Source organism: Echinococcus granulosus (assembly GCF_000524195.1).
Source record: "Echinococcus granulosus chromosome Unknown EG_S00036, whole genome shotgun sequence".
Classification (NCBI taxonomy): Eukaryota; Metazoa; Platyhelminthes; class Cestoda; order Cyclophyllidea; family Taeniidae; genus Echinococcus; species Echinococcus granulosus.
Genome location: NW_020170416.1, coordinates 20,723 through 39,854, shown reverse-complemented (window position 1 = coordinate 39,854; position 19,132 = coordinate 20,723). Strand labels below are relative to the sequence as shown.

The window sequence follows — 19,132 nt, the reverse complement described above, 5'->3', positions numbered from 1 at the left end:
CGCTTTCACGCATCTCCTCCTGCTTAGCCTAGTTTAAGAAATATATTTCAAGCGTGCTGATAACCACTGAAAGGACGAGATCAAATCGGTTATTATAAGCCGGGGGGTAAGTAAAATAATCGACTCACACTCGCACTCCGTCTTCGCCGGTCTCCACCGGCTAGAGGTCGGACATGTACGCTCTCACCGTACCTCCTTTTGCTTACTCAATGCCTCAGTCTGGAATCTTGTTATTGTCTTCCCAGATGGAAGTTCCATGGGATCCAGGTCAACAACAATAAGTGGTTCATTAGAGACGCGGAGGGGTTAACTCTACGTGGTAAAATAACAAAAGGAAGTTTTCAGCGGGGTTTTCTGATCGTAGAATATATGAAGTGACATGAGTGAATATATCCAATCTCTAATATAGTAACGGCTGCGAGTGTTAAACATTTAATTTTACCTTCTGGTACGCCAATTGCAAGAAAATATGTTGCTAGTACTACTGACAGACAGAAGCAACTCATTTTTTTGCCTTTTAACACAACAGTGGTCAAATATGACCAAATATTTTATATCGTTTCATAGATTTGAAAGAGCATGCAGTTACCTTTCTAAGTCATCAACCATACTGTCTAGTAAAGGAAAAATACGGACCAGTAGGAATTCAGAGTAGCTGGGTAACGTCCCATCTAGAAATTGTTTAAACTATTTGATCTCGGGAATTCATTCAATGCATTGCAATACAATCAAATATCGCCAGCCAAATGCCTCAATCGAATGCAAATTTATGTTATTTACTAAATGCAATTTTCACAATACTGATTCCAAAATTAGTAGGTAGTTAAACAAGCAGGCAAACAGGCAGATAGAGGGTGGGGAGGAGAATGGCTAGTGATAGGAATGCAGGCAAGAGAGAAGATAGTAGAATGAGAGAATAACTAAATAGACAGATAGGTGGGTTATCCAATCAAAAAAGTGGAGGAAATCTTAATTCATGAGTAGAAATTATTCACAAGGAGAGGGTGAGGTGTCGTGGCCACTCCAGGACATGATATCGCCGCAACGAGCCTTCAAATAAACGGTCGAACCACATCGGCAGATCAGCAAGAACTTCGTGTTCCAGTAGCGGTGTTGTAAGAGTTACAACACCTGTACAATCCTCCGACGATTCACAATCACTCTCCTCGTCCGACGAGCGATTCAAACCCAAAAGTCTACTGAAATTTGCCATGCGTTGCGACTCCTTGAAAGAATTTGGAGTCGCATGACGTCGTTTAAATCCGTAACCCTCCTCCTCATCTTCCATTTGATATTCCGAATCCTAGATTGTGTTGGAGACAACAAATAGCTAGGTAGTCAATTTCAGCAAGTTTAAAAGGTTGAAAAGTAGTGAGAAATATAATAACCATTGATTTAAGCTGTAAGACAACCAAACATCCTAATCCTGCCGTCTAACAAGAAAAATCGACAACGGCAGATTTCTTAACATATTTCATTCATCAAATGCTGGTATTGTCTGAAACTCCAGGAAACGTATCGGTTTCGGTTCTCCGGAAGTTCCCATTCTTGGTGTCGAATTGGCGAACAATCTAGAACGTATCGTCAAAACTCGTGCCCTCGTTCAGCTAACCTAATTGATCAAAATCATGTACAGGGACGTTAAATGTATTAATAATCACTAATAAAGCCAAGGTGAATTTTAAAAATACTCCAGAATGGAACTACTCCATGTCGCCAACATTCTGCTAGCGCTCACGTACGCACAAACCACACCTTCACCCTTTGCGTAATGATCAGTAATAAAGACGACCGATTCAAAGTTTATCTCTTTGATGACTCCGGGTGGAAATTAAACATGATTCGGGCTCAGACATATAACATTAATACATCCATAACTATCATCCACAGTTCTTTCCAAACTATTCACTTTTAAAAAATGTTTTATCCGGAAGCAAAACCTTGGGCCTAACCACCTCCTTTTCCAAATGATATTCACAACTAGGGGAAATATCAGAGAAATGTGAAGGATGAGGATAGATTACGAGAATGTCGACTTCCTAACGCACATCCATTAAAAATCGGATTCACATCAAGGTGCACCGAAAACCCCACAAACATTTTGAGCCAGGGTTATTCACCTTTCCTACCTAGAATACATTAACCTTCAAATATTTATTTTACCGATTAACACACTAAAAAATGTCACGGTATCTTCAAAATTTAACAATCAAGTGGGTAGGTAAAATTGTTTAATGGCCAAGAAACTTGAACACCTCACCTGAGAATAAGACTTCGATTTAGCACCTGGCAGAAGGGGGTGATATATGTGAAAGTATCGCCTGTACCCATTGACAGCTAGAACAGTCCCACGACAGTTAGCAGGGTTAAATGTCAAGGCCACATGATTGGTGTTAGAAGAGGAAGAGAACGAACGGAAAGGGATCCTGGTAGCCGCTTCAAGCATCCATCCTAGCCAGTCAGCGTAGCGATCCAAAAATAGACAGGCTGGAACGAGACGTACATTTGTGTTGGCGCTGAAGAAGACAGGACAGGTTATTCACTGTGATCGAAAGGGTGACGAAAAGGCGGGCGAAAGACGCACCCACGGCTACGACAGATGTGGTAGAACTGGTCGGTAAGACGTTGACCAAGAGGAGAAGCGTCTGTGCAGAGGAGGATGCTAAATTGATTCTTGGGTGCTGCCAACACAAGACGACCGTAGGTCGAGGGAGTTAGGAGAAGGTTTTTCGGTTCCATATCATTATCAACCCGACTGAAAAATGAAGAAAGAGTAAAGTTTCGATTGACGCCGCAGACTACTTTCCAATTATGCTCTTGGAAGGGAATCAAAAAAGGGAATATGGACTCACTGCAAGCCAAGAAATAAAAAATTGGGAATCAATGGTGAGCCTGGCGGCCAGCTTAAGGAATGGTAGAGTCGAATGGATGGATGCGGGGTGAATAAGGAATAACCAGACGTAGATCAATCCACACTTACTTGCAAGGAACGTTGGACGATGTGAATTCCTTCTTAAACGAGGAAGAATGGGGAGTTGAAGAATGAAAAGAGTTAGGCGCAATTTCCGACCAGAGATCCCACCCCACCCGGTAAACAGCAATCATTGCAAGGAGAATAAATGTGAAACTGCCGGTTATAAAGAAATCCATTCGATCAGTCCACACACTACAAAGCATAAGTAAAAAGAAAGTACAAGCGAGTAATCGCACGGTGCACTCTTTTACAAGCTGCGGCCTGGTTATTTTATATTACAAAAGGATTGGAATTCACCAATCATAACTTCCGAGTTACTCACGAAGACGTTATCTGAAATACGAGTCAAGAAGTAGGTCGGCGCTTAGTACATAGAAGAGCTGAGAGACTGGTAGTCCCCGTCCTGTTTTGAGGGTTGTGTCCAGCACTCTCGGTGATTGCTTTTCTGCTTCAGGATTCACAATTGTGTCATAGTCAATCAAAATCACTTGGGAGACAGAAATGGATATCGCGCGACGATTTTCCATCGAGGCAAGAAGATCTCAAAACTCAACCATGGTTGTGAATACTGTTGATTTCGGAGAATCCACCAGTCAGAACCTATTTTCAAGCTCCAATGGAGGAACTCCATTTGCCAAGCATTCCTTAAAGCTGTAAAATGTCCTGCAGCGATTTTTGAAGAAAAATTTGCATGCTAGGGAATCTCGCTTTGATGTTGACCAGCCATCTATTTGAGTCCTTATAAACTGCCTGTCACATGAATAAGTATCAGCGATTCATTTCTAGACGGATTTAATGCAGACTTCGCTCCGTCATTGATACGCAAAGTGTGGGAGTCAAGCCGAGGCTTCTTACTTTACAACTATGGCGATACAAAGAAGCACACGGTAGTAAGAGACAAGTTTATTGTGCTACTGTTCCAAATAGCTGGCGCAAATGTCATGAATCGGTTCAATCATCCTTAATCAAGAACGTGCATGCAACACCATGCGGTGAGGATCCAGGTTTAATAGGAATAATTATTATGCTGTAAAATTACAAAACATCATGAAAAAAAGCCTCGAAATTACCCGTCAAAGTATGAGATCGCAGTTCGACAGAGACTCCAAGCCTTCAGCCGGATCCGCAACCACAGAGGGGCGGCCAGTTCATCCACCAAAAGCGCCTCCATTTGTGGCAGGTAAGCCAGCGACCAACCGGCCACATTCTCCCTCACCTTCCTCACATCATGCAATTTTAAGAAATTATCCACTGCTACCATATCCATAACGATTCCGGTCAACGTTTTTTTTAATCGTTCAGCGTATCCCTCCAAGGAGGCAGTTTCCACAGGATGAAGACTGGCATTCCTTGGAAGAAGCCGGAAAGTGAGAACTCTCGATGAGATTCGCCAGAGGGCCAGAAGATGACCGTTGAGGTCTGTCAGCGATCCCAGACACGTGGGACACGTGGAAGATGCAGTGATATTGTTTATCCACGCGGCTTGTCGATCAATAAATATGTAGGTAGGGGAAAGGATGGGTGAAAAGTCTCTCGGAAGGTCAGCAAGACCTAGTGGAGTGGTGAGTGCGTAAGGAGTGGACGAAACGAGGGCAGACCGGAAGAGATCCAACCACATACGATCTCTATCAAGGTGGTGGTGATGAAGGAGGAGGATAAGGCAGAGGTGTCGATGGCTTGCGTGCCCACCGTGAGCAGTTCCTTTGATGGTTTCAGCTGCAGATGCAAAAGCAGAGGAGGGCGGATGGCCGTCAGCAGGACAGAGATCGAGGAAGCGTGCGGAGTTGAGAATGCGAGGCACAGCAAGGCGACTGTTCTTCATCAGCACATCGTCAATGATGCGTCGTGAAAGGTGGCTGGCAGAGTGGCAAATAACCGCTTCATTGGACGACTCATGAAATATTACGATGCTCTCCTAGGAGGAGATGAAATAATTCAATCCAAACATATCCAAATTATCGATTTTTGGGACAATATCATCCTGTAACATGAAGTTTTGAGGAGATCCGCGAATACAATGCCTCAAGCCCAGCTCCTGTAAACCCACTCTGAATACCGATTTTGCGAGACTTTGAAATGCTTAAATATGACCAGATATTTCGAGCGGTTCCAGATTACCGATTTGTGAACTCTGAACTTTGGAAATCATAATTAGGAAAAGATGTTGACGCCGGATTTTCTCAAAGTATTGTTTTAAAGTTTCAATATCATTTTCATTAAATAGTTTGAGATTTGAAATTGGAGTATAAACGAACAAAAAATATCGAAAACAGCTCATTTCAAATGATTCGAGCATGGTTTGGGGGAGCATTCATGAATTTTACTCAGGAAAAACAACTAATTTTAATCTGTGGTTACCACCAAGTTTAAAAATATTTGCCGGCGAGTAAGCGACTTATGCACAAAAAGAAAGCTGGGAAAGATACTTGTAGTTGCGGACAATTTGACATAATTTGATTGAAGAAATAAGGATGCAAATCAAGTTACTCCTGACAAATTGATGCATCCGCTGGATCGCCTTGCCGTTGTCCGGTCAAGATGGATTGCATGAGCTATTTTCAATACTTTTTAATTACAACAGTAGGGAGTTACTGTACCCAAGTTGTTAATCAGTGCGTCCACAGGATGTATTCAATGGCTCTTCATTGCTTGCATGTTTCATGGATTTTAAACAAGTTAAAAGTGGTATTTGCAGCGGCTTTGACTCCAGTAATGAGATCCCGCATTAGGTTAAGTAAGACAAATCAACACTTGCAGTGAATAGGCTTCCAAAGGACACTTCGCTACGAAATAACTGTCTCCACCAATCACAATGATTTAAACCATCTACTCTCCACATCTTTCGATCGTGGTAGCAAAAATTTGCGCCCAGCAGATTGACATTCAAAATTTTTCATCCGGGACTTTCCGCCTGTTTACTGCTGTCAACAGTAGTGATGTAAACCGCCGAATCTTCCACTTTGTAATCAAATTAACAAGATTCCGAGCTAGCGTACTGAGGAAAAGTTCACATCCCCGCCGATTTAACATTCTAAATCACCACTGCCCACTTCGCGGATTCAGATAAATTTTCCAACAACCTAGGACGGTCCGACTTACATCATTGCCCAGAAATTCTTTACCTAATTTGATCATTAAACCACTTCTAAAATAGTTCAAACTTACCTCGCTTCTGCTCAAATTGAGCCGTTGAATAATGGGTTCCGTCACCGAATCCTGAGCATTCACGAATCCCGAAGCGTGGAAGTCCACCGCCCTAAAAGCGGCAAGACAAAATCGAAGAGGCGGACGGGAAGTAGCTTTAACGAACAGGGCCCTCGGACGGCTATCCTCCAACCAACCAATCTGGAAAGCGTCCAGCTCGGCCTCACTATTTACTGTTTTCATGAGTGGTGTACCCAATGTTGTACTAGGCAAACCTGGTAGCGGTGAAGAACGCAAAGGACCTGTGCTAAGCAGAGCTTGGACGAGAAAACTGATGATTGTCTCCTCGGTGAATTCTGACTGCATGAAATAGGATACCTTGCCATCAAGTACAGCGACAACACTGGGAGAATGCAGAACATTAAGCTCCTCTCTCAACGCTTGGTCGTCTTGAATGTTTGCAATACAAAAAATGACTCCCAGGTGGGAATACCGACTGGCAATCTTCGACCAGAGAGGTTGGATTTGTCGACACACAAAACAGAAGTGAGAAATTCCAAGAAGCATGAGCGGAGTGCTTCGAGAGGCTACGAGAAGTTTCTCTCGATAGACATTGAATGTAACTGCCTGTAATTAAGAAAACAATAAACAATGCTGGCAAAAACCGCTTACTTCAACGTTTTCATCCTGAGGGGCATGACCAAAACGGAAGAAGTGACTACCAAAAAAGTTTCCGAATAGGTCAGGATTAACTGGGGATGGAACCTCATCGGGAGAGCTCTTATCACCGAGGTCATAAAAGCCATAGGCATCATACTTAGCTCGTTTTTGAGGGTCCGATAAAATCTGGGAAAGTAAAATCGCCAAAAGGCATCTACCTCATAAGCCTTAGTGACTTCAATGAACTTCTGCTCAGCAGCTTCAGAGGGATTCTTATCAGGATGCCTACTTATAAAAAAGTTACTATCTATATACCATATCGTCGCCTCACGTCTGTAAGCTGCTTTCAATTCTTTAGTAGTGGCTGAGCGCGACACATGAAGCCTGCTGTACAAATCATCTCCACCAGCGACTACTTTAAGCATAAGTAACAGCGTAAAAGTATTCATTTTTCGATCTGGTGGTGTAAAGTGATGAAATAACCACGCTAGTTTCCGTTTGGTGGTGTAACTAGATCACGCAACAGCCCGCATGCTGTACCAAAACTCAAATAGCTACGTACCAATGGACAACTAGCGCAAGCTGGAGGCCTGACTAAACAAACAAAGCGGGGCAAATCATCTATGTTTTCAGCGTTTTACTAGATACCTCAAGTTTAACGGGGAAATCCAAAAGACTAATATAATTTTCTAATTAAACTCGCATATGAAGAGGTTTGGGGTCTGTTTCGGTATAAACAAACTAAAAACAATGCTCTTAAATTGCCTTAAACACTATGAGGACTTTGATTCCAAAGGGACCATATTAGTCGAAAGCTCCAATAAAACCTGTTTGGTTGGATTTTTTACTCATCACACATTAATCTTCATTTTAGTAACATTTATTTCGAGCATTTACTTCAGAACTAAATTGTTATTGATACATGAACATTGAATGATTACTTAGCACCTCTGAGGGTGAAAATGGTTTATTTTATATTGTCAACCCCATGTGCACCACAAGTAAGTTCTGCAACTCTCCAGGATGCATATGACTGCGTTTTCACCCCTGACTTCTTTTCTGCGATTGATTTCAATGTAGCATTACCTACCAGAATCATTGTATACTACAATTTCTGATTGAGCAAACCTGTAAACTTGATACCCTTAACCCTGTTACTATTCCAAGTTCCTTAAATGGCATATACCAGTTCCGCGAGCAACATGAGAAGCACTGGTGACATTAATTATTTAACAATAAAACGTCAGTGTAACGAAGCAAATTACTCAATACGCGGTCTTAGCACATTCACTTCTACCTGCTTGGCCAATTAGGATGCCAAAAAGCACGGTCTTAAGAGTCATTCGAAGGATAGTAACGGCAAAGTAGAGGCCCGGCGGATGAACTGCCACAAAATCAACCACCACACTGGAGGCATTCCTTCTCATTTTATACCGATTTAGGGTATTAAAATACTCGTTCAGGTGGAGGATGATTTTCACGTTGCTGTCCGCTTGCATACAGTCCAGTGCCACTAAAATGATCAACTATGCGGTAGTAGTGACATTCTGGGGCTGACTATTTATATCACGAGTAACACATGGCGAGGGTAAACCATTCTGACTAATAAGCTTTCTACATTTTACAACTGACAGATTAAATCGTTCTTGATACTGGATTAGTCAACTTACTTCCGCCAATACACATAATAGCAGTAGAGTAGTATCTGCTCGAATTTGTCCGATGCTCTTTGTCGTTCAAAAGTGATATTAAGAAATTGAGAAGATCAACGACAGCGACGCATAGAATCGCCCTGTGGCAGTTCAGCGAATCGCTCCAACGAAAACTGACGCCCTGGACTAGGAGGAAAGTGTCATCATGTTCATACAATGGCCCACAATCGGACCATAAGCTAGAACCGGTGACTACGTCAAAAATACTGCACCATTATGAAACTATTTCAATCATCTAGCCCTTCATAAATGTTTAGTGTCAAAAGGCAACTTCAAGCCCTACTCGCGGCATTTGCCGATCATGGAATTGTTGCTAATCACATTTGAAAACCTACCAAATGAATCAACGTATTGCTGCGACATGTGAACTCTCTCCTCGAGGTACTTGCTCATTTCAATAAGGCGAACCAAATCTCGAGGATGGCGGGAAAGGTAAAAGTCATTAATGTTGGTCTGATAGACATCTCCCTCCACGACTACTCCCCTCTGAACGTAGACCCAGGCCAGATGGTAGTAGGTAAGAATTATGACGCTCAGATTCAGTAGAAATGACAAGAAGATCAAAAAATGGCTAAAAAAGTTAGTTGCCAGGACCTTTTCGAAGCAGGACATTGTCCGCTGCCTTTTGTTCTGCCCGCCAAGACTGTTTTATCGATCGGGGAAGTTTGAACTTAAAGTATGAAGTAGACGAAGGAACGCATGAGATTGACACCTTTTATGCGTCAGCAGTCCCAGAAAACTTGTCGACTTCCTCACAGTAAGGCCAGATACTTTTTGATTCGATACGACTACCATTTGCGCTACGGAGCTGACAAAAGACAAAAATCAAAGACTTGACCCTGGGTCCAAAACCAATGGGAACGGTGGAGAGGTCTTCGTAGAACACAAATCTGGAAGAGGCTTCGTAAAAAGTACATGCAGGTGCTTGAAAACTGGTAGCGCAGTTGATGGTACGAGCGCAGTCCCCTGCTACCGACATGAAGGCTGACCCGTGAAGTACAAGAAAATTCACACAAACGTCATTGCATTAACTGTCTGTGCTTCTACTTAGAATGCATACAAATTCATCACATGTACTCCAGAACACACAAAATCATCTCTTAGAACGCCGAGAACGCCGCATATTGGACAAGCTTTCCTGTGCCATCATGCTGGATGAACTATTCCCATTCGTCTTGAGGGGCGTGTCCGGTGGTGATGGTCTCTTCCTCGGTGACTTCCCGATTGCGGGAGTGACGGAAATCGTTACCTGCGAAGATGGAGATTCCATGGCTCCAGAGAATCCCGTGTCGATGGCAGGAATGAGGAGGTTGTCGTCATCCACCCCACTGGGAATGGAGAGGTCAAGAGGCTGGCGTTTGACCCATCGCCAAGTTGCCCCACGATCAGAAGACGGATTGGAGGTGGAGGTGAAGTCAAGGCTTGTGTTGTGAAAAATCTCAGTTGCGCAACGACTTAAATTGACGATGGATGTAGCAGGCGTACTGGAAAATGGACCATATTTAAATTACATAAGAAGGTAAGAGCCCCGAAGGGTTATTATGCACCTTGTCTGATAATTTATGCCTTGAGGCAAATGTGGAAGACAAGATTAGGAAGAAATAAGGACGAAACTCGAGGAGTACCTTTAAGATTCAAAATGGTTCAGTCGTAATGACGAATTATTCCGCACTAAACCTCCTTTCCAGTTACTAACTAAACAGTAGTATAAATAATGCATAAATATAGCGATGAGCTCTGTGTGGAACAGTAAATGCAGCTTCCATTCTTCGGAAAATCCCTGTACGACTTGAATACCCTCTGTGGTGGGTTTGCATACGGATTCGCATTTTACAATGACCCCTAAGGTAAGTCAAATGTTGCTTTTGATTCAAGTTTATCACTCAGACAAAGACATTACTCCATAAATAAGCAGTGAACAAGGAAGAACTTACTCCACCTTGGCCTCACCAGTAAAGAGTTCGTAGAGCTGGTACCTCACTTTGTTGGAGGCTGTGTGAGAGGATAGAAGGTACTGTCCAGCTTCCAATCTGCTCGAGAGTAAAGTCTTATGTCAAAAGCAATGTCTTTTGCGCATTCCTTGAAGGTTCTTAAAATGGTATTTTTATAACTCAACACCCATATATGCCATGGAAGACTGCAACCCTAAGAAACGTTCTTGTTTCGATTCTCCAGGAATTTCCTTTTCGTATCTAACTGCTAAACAGTCGATAACGTCCCGTTAAAACACGTGCTCTCGTTTAATTCCCCTGATCGGCCAATGCCAAGTACAAACCTTAAGCGAGCTACTAGTCACTTTAAGGGTAAGGCAAATTAAAATGCTACGAATACGAGGGAATGAAACCACCTCGTGTCTCCAATATCCAGCCAGCAATGAGGTGCCTACGCGGCGTACCTTTCAGGTTATGCTCATCGGTAAATAAAGACATCCATACTGGAGTTTGCGCCTCTTAATTTCTCAGGTTGGGAACACGAGAGGATCCATGCCTTTACGGATAAACACCAATTCTTCATAAATTTCACTTCAATGTCAATGAATAAAAGACTCAGCACAATACCTTCACTTCATGAACTGGTGGGCACAGACACTATTGTGATCCCAAACGGAGTAATCACGAGAAGGCTTCGAGAAAACTGTCTCTAATGCTGATAATGCACGTATACTAGAGGTACAATGTGGGACCACGTGCTCACTTGGCTGGATTGCTGGAGTTCCACGATGGTCACTACTCTCGGGTATTGAGAGCATTTTGAACAGCTTTGACCCTACCGTGATTACTGGTACGTATGGCGTGTCCCCACGTTAATCCTGTCAATGAGATCTCGACGAGGTTTCAGGGATTCAACATTAGGACAGAAATCGAAAGTTGAAAGAGTTGCTTTTCTGTGGTTGCCGACGAATCAAGCTTAATCCGGTTCTAAAGCCAGAGAAGTTAACTCCCCGGCAAATTTGGCCTATTGAATTCAAACAAATGCTGAAAATATGTAACTCTCAAAACAGATCGCTCAAAGACAAATACTACACCACGTAGTTACCCTGTTATTAAGTTTCAACTTAGTGTTTAGGGTTAGTGACAGGAAAGTATTTTGCCTACACCTACACTAAATAGGAAGGGAATGTTGCGGAATCAAGTGGGCCCCACATACATGAAATGACAATAGATGAAAGCAAGGTTCAAAGACAATCATTTTTTGTCCACTTCTTTCACCAGTGGAGGGAGACTGTCTGCTGACTGACTGACCAACTTATGGGAAATGGCTTTTGCATTCTAACTTTCGTTAAGTGACCACAGACGTAGCGCAGACTATTCCCAAATGATCCATCACTCACTCCAAAGAACTGAGAGCAGTACAATGGTTTGGTGAGCTATATGTTCTGACGGGATTTAAGGCTTGGTTATCAACCTGCCAGCCAAGTAGGAGATCTGAGGCCGAGGTCAAAGTAGATTAGCTTAGCCGACAGTTTGGAATAGATCGGTGCAGCCGATAAACAAGAATTGGATGATGAGTTCCATAAAATTAGTAAAAATGAACCATCCTAAGTTTTATATCTTAAAGTTCAAAATAAAATTTTTGGAGAAATAATGAAATTCAAAAGGTGCAACTTCCTTCATAATTCAGCCACTTACCGAATTAGAGGCGAAAGCACATTCACAAGGTCAGCTAAATGTGTCTTAAATCTAAAAAATGGGAAAAAAAACGGACATGGATGATTGGTAGACGAATGCGAGATTGGAGTGGAAGGAATTACCCCGGAGCGTACCGGAACTCAGGGTTCGATTGAAGTAGCTGATCCAGAGTTTGAACCTCTGCTAAGATCACTCTACCTGTAGAAGCTTCCACACGCACTGAAGTGAAAATGATGAAAGGACGATTGTTCAATCAAGTCAGTCGAAACAAACTTTATGAGAGAATTGTTGGGTATCAAAATAAGGAGATCAAGCAAAAAATGACCAAAACAGAATTTGAGTAAGAAATCTGAGATTAGTCTCCCAAAGAGGGTTCCATCTGAGAGGCGAAACACAACTGCAAAACTGGTTCCAACTATGTTGCTGTGAACCAATAGGAGAGCCACATCTACAAACAAATAAGAAATTGTAGGTCCCAAGGTTCTCACTAATGATCAAATATGGCAAAAAAAACTCAGACCGATAAAATCGGCTTTGTTATTCTGAGCGCAAACAATCCCTTTGCTACGCTCCTCGATGCAACTCATGTAAACTACGGTTTATTAGTGTGTGACGCCCGGCTCGGATAAAAATCCACGTGTCACATATGTGTGACTTTGACAGCAAATGCGTTAACATTTTAATAAATGGGTAAGTTAAGCAGACTAACCAGTCGAATAAAAAAAACCGATAAAAATTCGTGAGACAAGAGTCTTTGACGCATCAATTCATAACAAGTGTCCTGATAGATGTTTCTACACTGCAATTAAAAAATATTAGCAATGACTCGTTTGAACTACATCTACGCATGAGAGTTCTCAAGTGAATATGTGAAGCAGAAAATACTAACGAAGTAAGCTTTTGTCACAAGAGACTCAACCGGACACTTCAAATCAAGAACTATGGGTTAAAAAAATAAGAGAACAAAGGACTATAGAGATTACAGCTATGGAAAGAGATGGCACCTTAGTGGAAATACAAATAGTACTACTACTACCCCTATTTACCAACATAGGTCCATACACGTCCCGTTAGTCAAGTTGGTGGGCAATGGTAGTGGTGGGTGCGTGCAAGGTGATGGACAAGGCTTCTTGTGAACGAAGGCGCAAAACCCAAACTCGCGAATACCCACCCGTATCTACCGTTAAGATGGTACCCTCGGTCACCAGCAGGGAGACATTTGGTTGGTCTAACTGTAAATATTTCAAGAGCAGCCGCACGACTAACAGTTAACGATGTTCTTAGTCGTGGTGGTTGGTAACTTACCACTACCACAGCAGTCAATCTAGAAAACCAAGACAGCTTCTGACATTCGGCCAGTACAGGACGGTAAAAAATACTGCAACAAGTTGAGAGAGCGTTTCGACAAGGCTAGAAGCATCTGAATGGCATCATGACACGAGGGGAAACAATGGGTATATCGGCCCATTTCGAAACCAAAACGAACATCAAAGCAGTGGAAGCGGATGAAGGTTAATGTCTTTGTGAATAAGACTGCCCTTAGGTGTGTAAGCCATATTGAGCTCTTTCAATTTCGAAACTGCTATGTGTCGTTTAAAAGCATCATTTACTACGGCGATACCTTGTAATAAAAGGAAAGAATGGAAACTCACATCGCAGAATAGTCGGCGACTGCGGTGAGGAAAGTTGAGCTCCAAGACAGGAAAAGAATATCTCATCTTCTGTCAGTTGTTCGCAACCCCATGGTTGAAGATATTCCGGTCTAACTTCTAGATGGACTATCTGGACAAATGGAGGCAATTAAAAGAGCACTGCCAATCCAAAGCTAACCTTAATATCTGACTTTGACATGTCTGACCAGAGTTCAGAACACTTTGGCCAGAAGAGACAGCCCTTAGCGAATGCACACGACTCGGGCGATAGCTGAACACCACACGAGGAGACTAGAATCTTTAGCTGGCCAAGTTTGAAGAGGTTCCAACGTCGGTTGTCCCCTGGCATGGCCTGCGTCGTCGCTTGAAAGAGAACACAGAAATAAGAAAATGGGTTAGGGCATTTGTGACTAATCTAGGCTTCTACAGGACCAACAAAAACAATGCTTTCGTGGACTTCAACCTAACTTCTTAATCGCGGGTCTTGACTGCATAGATGGACATTGCGCGACACTGCTCGCAGTAATAAGAACCTGAGTTGGAACGAAGTAGTGCCAGAACAATCAGCCAGAATAAAATAACTAGTTAAAACGCTGACAAAAATAGATAGATCAGACACTGGAAGTTAAAAGGTCACCTAAGAAGGAAAATAAATAAATCCCGTACCAAGGGGGGTAAATGGGATAACAGGTTGGGGCGATGAAGGACAGGGAAGAAGAGGAGGAGAACAGGTGGGAGCTGTCAGTGGTTCGGGAGAAGCAGGTTCTGGAAGAACATCCATATCACTGGAGTTTTGGCCATTCTCCACGACATGACAGCATTCGAGAACTGATCGCAGATCTTTTAATGATGGGCTGGAACTAACGGAGTAGAGGCAATCTTCATTAGCCACGTCTTTGGATTGTTCCAAGACTTAACTCATCAGTGCTCTTGACAATATCATAAGAAAATAAGATATGGTCAGGGATTATAAACGAAACATGGATCTACGTATAAGACTCGCAATAGATCGAGCTGACGTTACCCAACCCTGATGAAAGCAAGACGTACTTGGAATTTGATGAACATTTTCCAACATATTGAGTAACAACAGGATCAATAGTTAGTGCACCTTCCATTTCGTCATCAAAATTGGAACTATTCCTGCCAGAAGGTTCACTCAACACCTAGAAGACAATGAAGCAAAAGTATTAACCACCTTTGCGAATGGAGAGGACGCCACAAAGGCTTGTTTGCACAACTCCATGTAGCATTCTCGTGCTCTCAAACGATTATCCCGCAGCGGCTCAGCAAGAAAGGGCTTGTGTAAGAGGACAACCCGTTTGTTCTGATCTGGGAAAGAAATCCTGCCACATAAATTAAAATTTTCAAAACTAAAGTTGCTTTACAATGTCGAATGGCATTAGATTCGAACCAGGACTTTGGATTTCACATAGAGGCACAGAAAAGGTTATACGGTACTAAGTGACGAGTGTGCTCCTGAATCAGCGCAGACTCCCAACAAGGAGTAGGGGCAGTAAATCTACGAGATACACTAGTACAATTTAGATCGCAGATGCCCTAGTTCACATTCCTGTTTCGTGAGAGACCTCACTTCAATCTATCGTTGAGGAGGTCCACAGAGACGAGCATACACGGGAAACATGAAACGATTTTGTGAATGGTGGGATGAAGCTCCACACATGCCGTCAATCCTACTAGTCCCCAGCCCTTATGTAATGTCTTCAGAGGTAAAAGACTTACCAAAAGGGGAGGGAACCACATCCACAGGGAAAAAACATCTTGAATTGGAGTTGAGGTAAACCAATACACGAACTAGCACATCTGCGCTGACAATGATGTTTGCTTCAGGGGAAATTCCTAAACAATTGGATCCAATCTAAGAACTTATTCAGAAGTTTAAAAGAAACCTACAGACTTTTCCCTCACCACTGAATCCGTACTCATCGATCTCGGGAGAATTCTCTGGTTCAGTGAAAATATGTCAAGTGCACAGTCTTCCCCAAACGATATGAGATGTGCCAACTTTGTTGTCGAAGACCTTCCAATCCCGAATTTGGAACTGTTAACGGGCTTATAAACTCCGTCTAAAACACGAGACAGTTGTTCCTGGTAGATACGTCGGATGAAGGATTCCTCCAAATCAATAGGCAGAACTAAATGACCACAAGGTGAGCAAGCTTGAAGTTCTTCAAGAGCTTCCTGCTGTGCAGCTTTCAGCTGACAATGAAGTTGCTGGAACTCCTTGAACTGGGGCAATTCTTCTGGGTTTGTTGAGCCCGGTTCTGCTGAAATCGTCGATAGAAGACGCTTGTATGCTGTGGTGCATTCGTGAGAGAAATAAACCTTTCGATTGAGGCTTGAAAGAGGTCAATTACGGAATAAAACTAGAAGAGATTCTTACCACACACAAATTCCCTTCGGATTCTGTGAAGTTGATGTTGGTGAAACTATTTTGTCCTTTGAATTTACCTCCTCTTCAGCTATGCTACGCCTTGCTTGCTGAAAGTAGGCAAAAATTTTGTCAAAATTCACCTGAAAATCGGATATTCTGCTTAGAATTTCCATCTCAGGAGATCTAAAATGAAAAACTATGTTGAAGTATCCCACCTACCAGAAGTGAAATAGAATCCCACAACTCGGATTACAAGGAGGCATTTTATTATACAAAAGGGTGACATTTACAGAGCCTCAAAAATATGAAGGTCAATGCTTCAGTGGAGTTACTTCAAGAATGCATCCAAAATAGTCGCCCATCTGGTACGCGCCACCTTCCAGAAGTGGAACACTCTTGAGAAGCTTATTCGCAGAAACTCCTTCAGGTGATAGATCCGGATGACTAAATATGTAGTGTTTCCAGGTCGCAGCTCGCGGCGTCCACATTTTCGATACAAAATCACTGGTGGCACCGAGTTTTTGGACGCAGGTCTGCAACAATAGCCAAGGCTGATCAAACTTGCACCAAGAGGGATGGTCCAACAACTTGAAAGCGATTTCCAAAGCTTGTGTAAAGAAACCTAAGGAGAATGAAGGGCACAAGGACTCGACCTACCAGAGGCCCGACAAATATCCGCGATAATAAAGTACCAGTTTCCGTCCCCTCTAGCCGAATCTGACGAAGCAGGAGTGGGGAGCAGACGAAGAGAAAAGGCGACAAGATGTTTGAGGAGGGGTGGAATAGACACGCCATGAAGAGTGAGTGACTTTGTAACAATCCTGCGGAATTCGTTGGGGTCGCGAGGAAGAACGGTGTGACCGATGGCCGCATAGAGGTACCACTCGGCGAGAAATCGATCAGTGTTTGGATTATGGGGTTGAAGAGAGGCGTACTTCTCCAGCAAGGGGAGGATATCTTCTGCGCAATCTTTATCGAAGTGAATCTAGTGAAATAGCTAGGACTTCCAGTTCATTATTACAAAGGAAGTGGCAAATTTCAAACAATTTGGGATACCGCCGTTGGATGTTAAGTGGCATTGATGAAGGACGTAAACTACTCACTTGCTATTTCAGCTGTCAAATATCAGACCTCGAACATTGGATAAAGTAATAGCATGCATATGGCAAAGGGAAAAACACCTTGATCGAAATTTTGCGTCAAAAAAGAACATGCAGAAAGAAGTAATAGATAAAGAAATATCTAGATACTTCAGCCTATTTAACGGTACAACAGAACACTTGCAAGTCTAATGTACTGTGTAAAGGGAAGTAAATAGACATTAACAAGCTCAAACATGAACGAAATTAATTCACTTAAAATACTATAGAGGGGCAAGATTCAACCGAACCCCTCTACCCTACAGTCATTTGGCATAAGTCAGTACCAAAATTATGCAGAGCAGACGTCGTAAACCTAGCAGTACAGCAACAAAGCAAAAAAGGGGATGAAGAAACGTTTCTTACGAATGAAGCGTGACAGGCTTCGGAGTGTTTTAACTCTAACGGATTATAAGCAGACTACATCACTCCCCCTAGATAACCATCGTCATTTGCTATGAATGCATTAATGCACTGGAAGCTTCACCGCCCATTGATCACCTCTCGCTCATTTGTCCATACCACTTTCTCGATTCTTTCAAAACTCCCTGTGACCGTGGCTGTAACTAAGCATGATCTAAGGGTGCTGTAGCTGTTGAAGAAGTGTAGCCACTTCTGAGACTTCTACTTCTTCCATATAGAATCATGTTCCATAATGGATCCACATGCCAAAAGCAATTCACGAATAAATTTTGTACTATCCTCAAAAACGAAAAATTATGCTAAGTTCCCTCCCAGATAGGAGCAGAAAGCCTGAATACGCAAATCACGGAAAAAACACTAAAGGTATCCAACACATAGTGAGCGAATACAGTAGATTGAGCAATAAAGTAACGATGAGGTTACCTGAACCAAGGGTAGAAGAAAAACATCACCAATATGTCCAAACTCTATTAATGCCTCGACTTCAGATAGTCTGTATTCCGCTTTTTCTAGATATTTTGATCCAGCTGCAAAGAAAATAAGCATGCTTTTAATTGAGCGAAAGGCCAGTCTGTATATTTGCTTAACGAACTCGGCAACAAACCTGGACGTTCCCGGTTAAGAAACCAGAGAGCAAAGTAAGCAAGACCCTCATACAACCGATGTAACCGTTGAACATGTAGACTTTCAGGCTCTCGGCAGCGATCCGTTGATTGTAGTCGTCTAGAGGGCTAAAATAAGCACAATAATAAGAACGGACGCTAGAACAGCAAGCTATTTTAAAATCAACCTACATTATTGTCCAACCTGCTATGTATGGCGGCTTTCCAATTTCCCCCCACCATTTGAGAGAGAAGAGTTTCCAAATTTCGATTATTCTCATCTGTCATATGAAATTGATTAAGTACCCTACAAAATGGGTATAAAAACAAGCCTGAGTTAATGCCAAAAAAAAGCAAATTAAGCCAACTGACTTACTTGTTGAATTTTTCCGAAGATATGGAGGCCTTCATACAGTTGAAAATCTGATAGGTAGCACGCCAAATCCAAGAAGGCGATAGAGTATAATTGTGAATAGCATAAACCATAAGTTCAGCAGCCTCCGTAAACTTGTGTCGGGAGAGCAAGACCCACATCATGCACATAATACGCTGTCGATCGCATGACAACGTCTCAAACGTCTCTAAAGCACGTCAGTGTGGGGACAAGAGCTACTTGCCACGGTGAATTAACGCATTGTACGTCAGACGGCCCAGTGCGCACTCCCATATTCCATCCCTTGTAAAATTCCGAAGCATCTTCGAAAGTCGCTGCAGCCTTAAACAAAATAATTTCCTTCGACATCTAAAAATACGCTCCTTTCCTGCACTCATGCTTAAAGCACATCAGTGCCTGAAATTTGAT

At 42.6% G+C, this 19,132-nt stretch overlaps 2 protein-coding genes across 2 annotated transcripts; both read right to left on the bottom strand. All coding sequences in view use genetic code 11, as the record gives it.

Annotated features, from left to right (window-relative positions):
• Positions 1-991: 991 nt before the first annotated feature.
• Positions 992-9,102, bottom strand: EGR_05110 (DnaJ subfamily C member protein; the record flags this gene model as incomplete). The annotated part of the gene is made up of 11 exons (XM_024494359.1): positions 992-1,303; positions 2,261-2,516; positions 2,585-2,755; positions 2,981-3,166; positions 4,045-4,889; positions 6,140-6,745; positions 6,791-6,964; positions 6,997-7,193; positions 8,076-8,291; positions 8,449-8,616; positions 8,826-9,102. The coding sequence occupies 11 exons, from the start codon at positions 9,100-9,102 to the stop codon at positions 992-994; spliced, it is 3,408 nt and encodes a 1,135-aa protein (XP_024351145.1).
• A 481-nt stretch (positions 9,103-9,583) lies between these two features.
• EGR_05109 (hypothetical protein) lies at positions 9,584-18,864 on the bottom strand (the record flags this gene model as incomplete). Its single annotated transcript, XM_024494358.1, has 14 exons — positions 9,584-9,974; positions 12,120-12,170; positions 12,254-12,338; positions 13,772-13,901; positions 13,950-14,134; positions 14,438-14,631; positions 14,822-14,937; positions 15,686-16,059; positions 16,543-16,788; positions 16,824-17,151; positions 18,152-18,255; positions 18,333-18,459; positions 18,523-18,637; positions 18,707-18,864. 14 exons carry the CDS (start codon positions 18,862-18,864, stop codon positions 9,584-9,586), a joined length of 2,604 nt encoding a protein of 867 aa, XP_024351144.1.
• Positions 18,865-19,132: the final 268 nt, after the last annotated feature.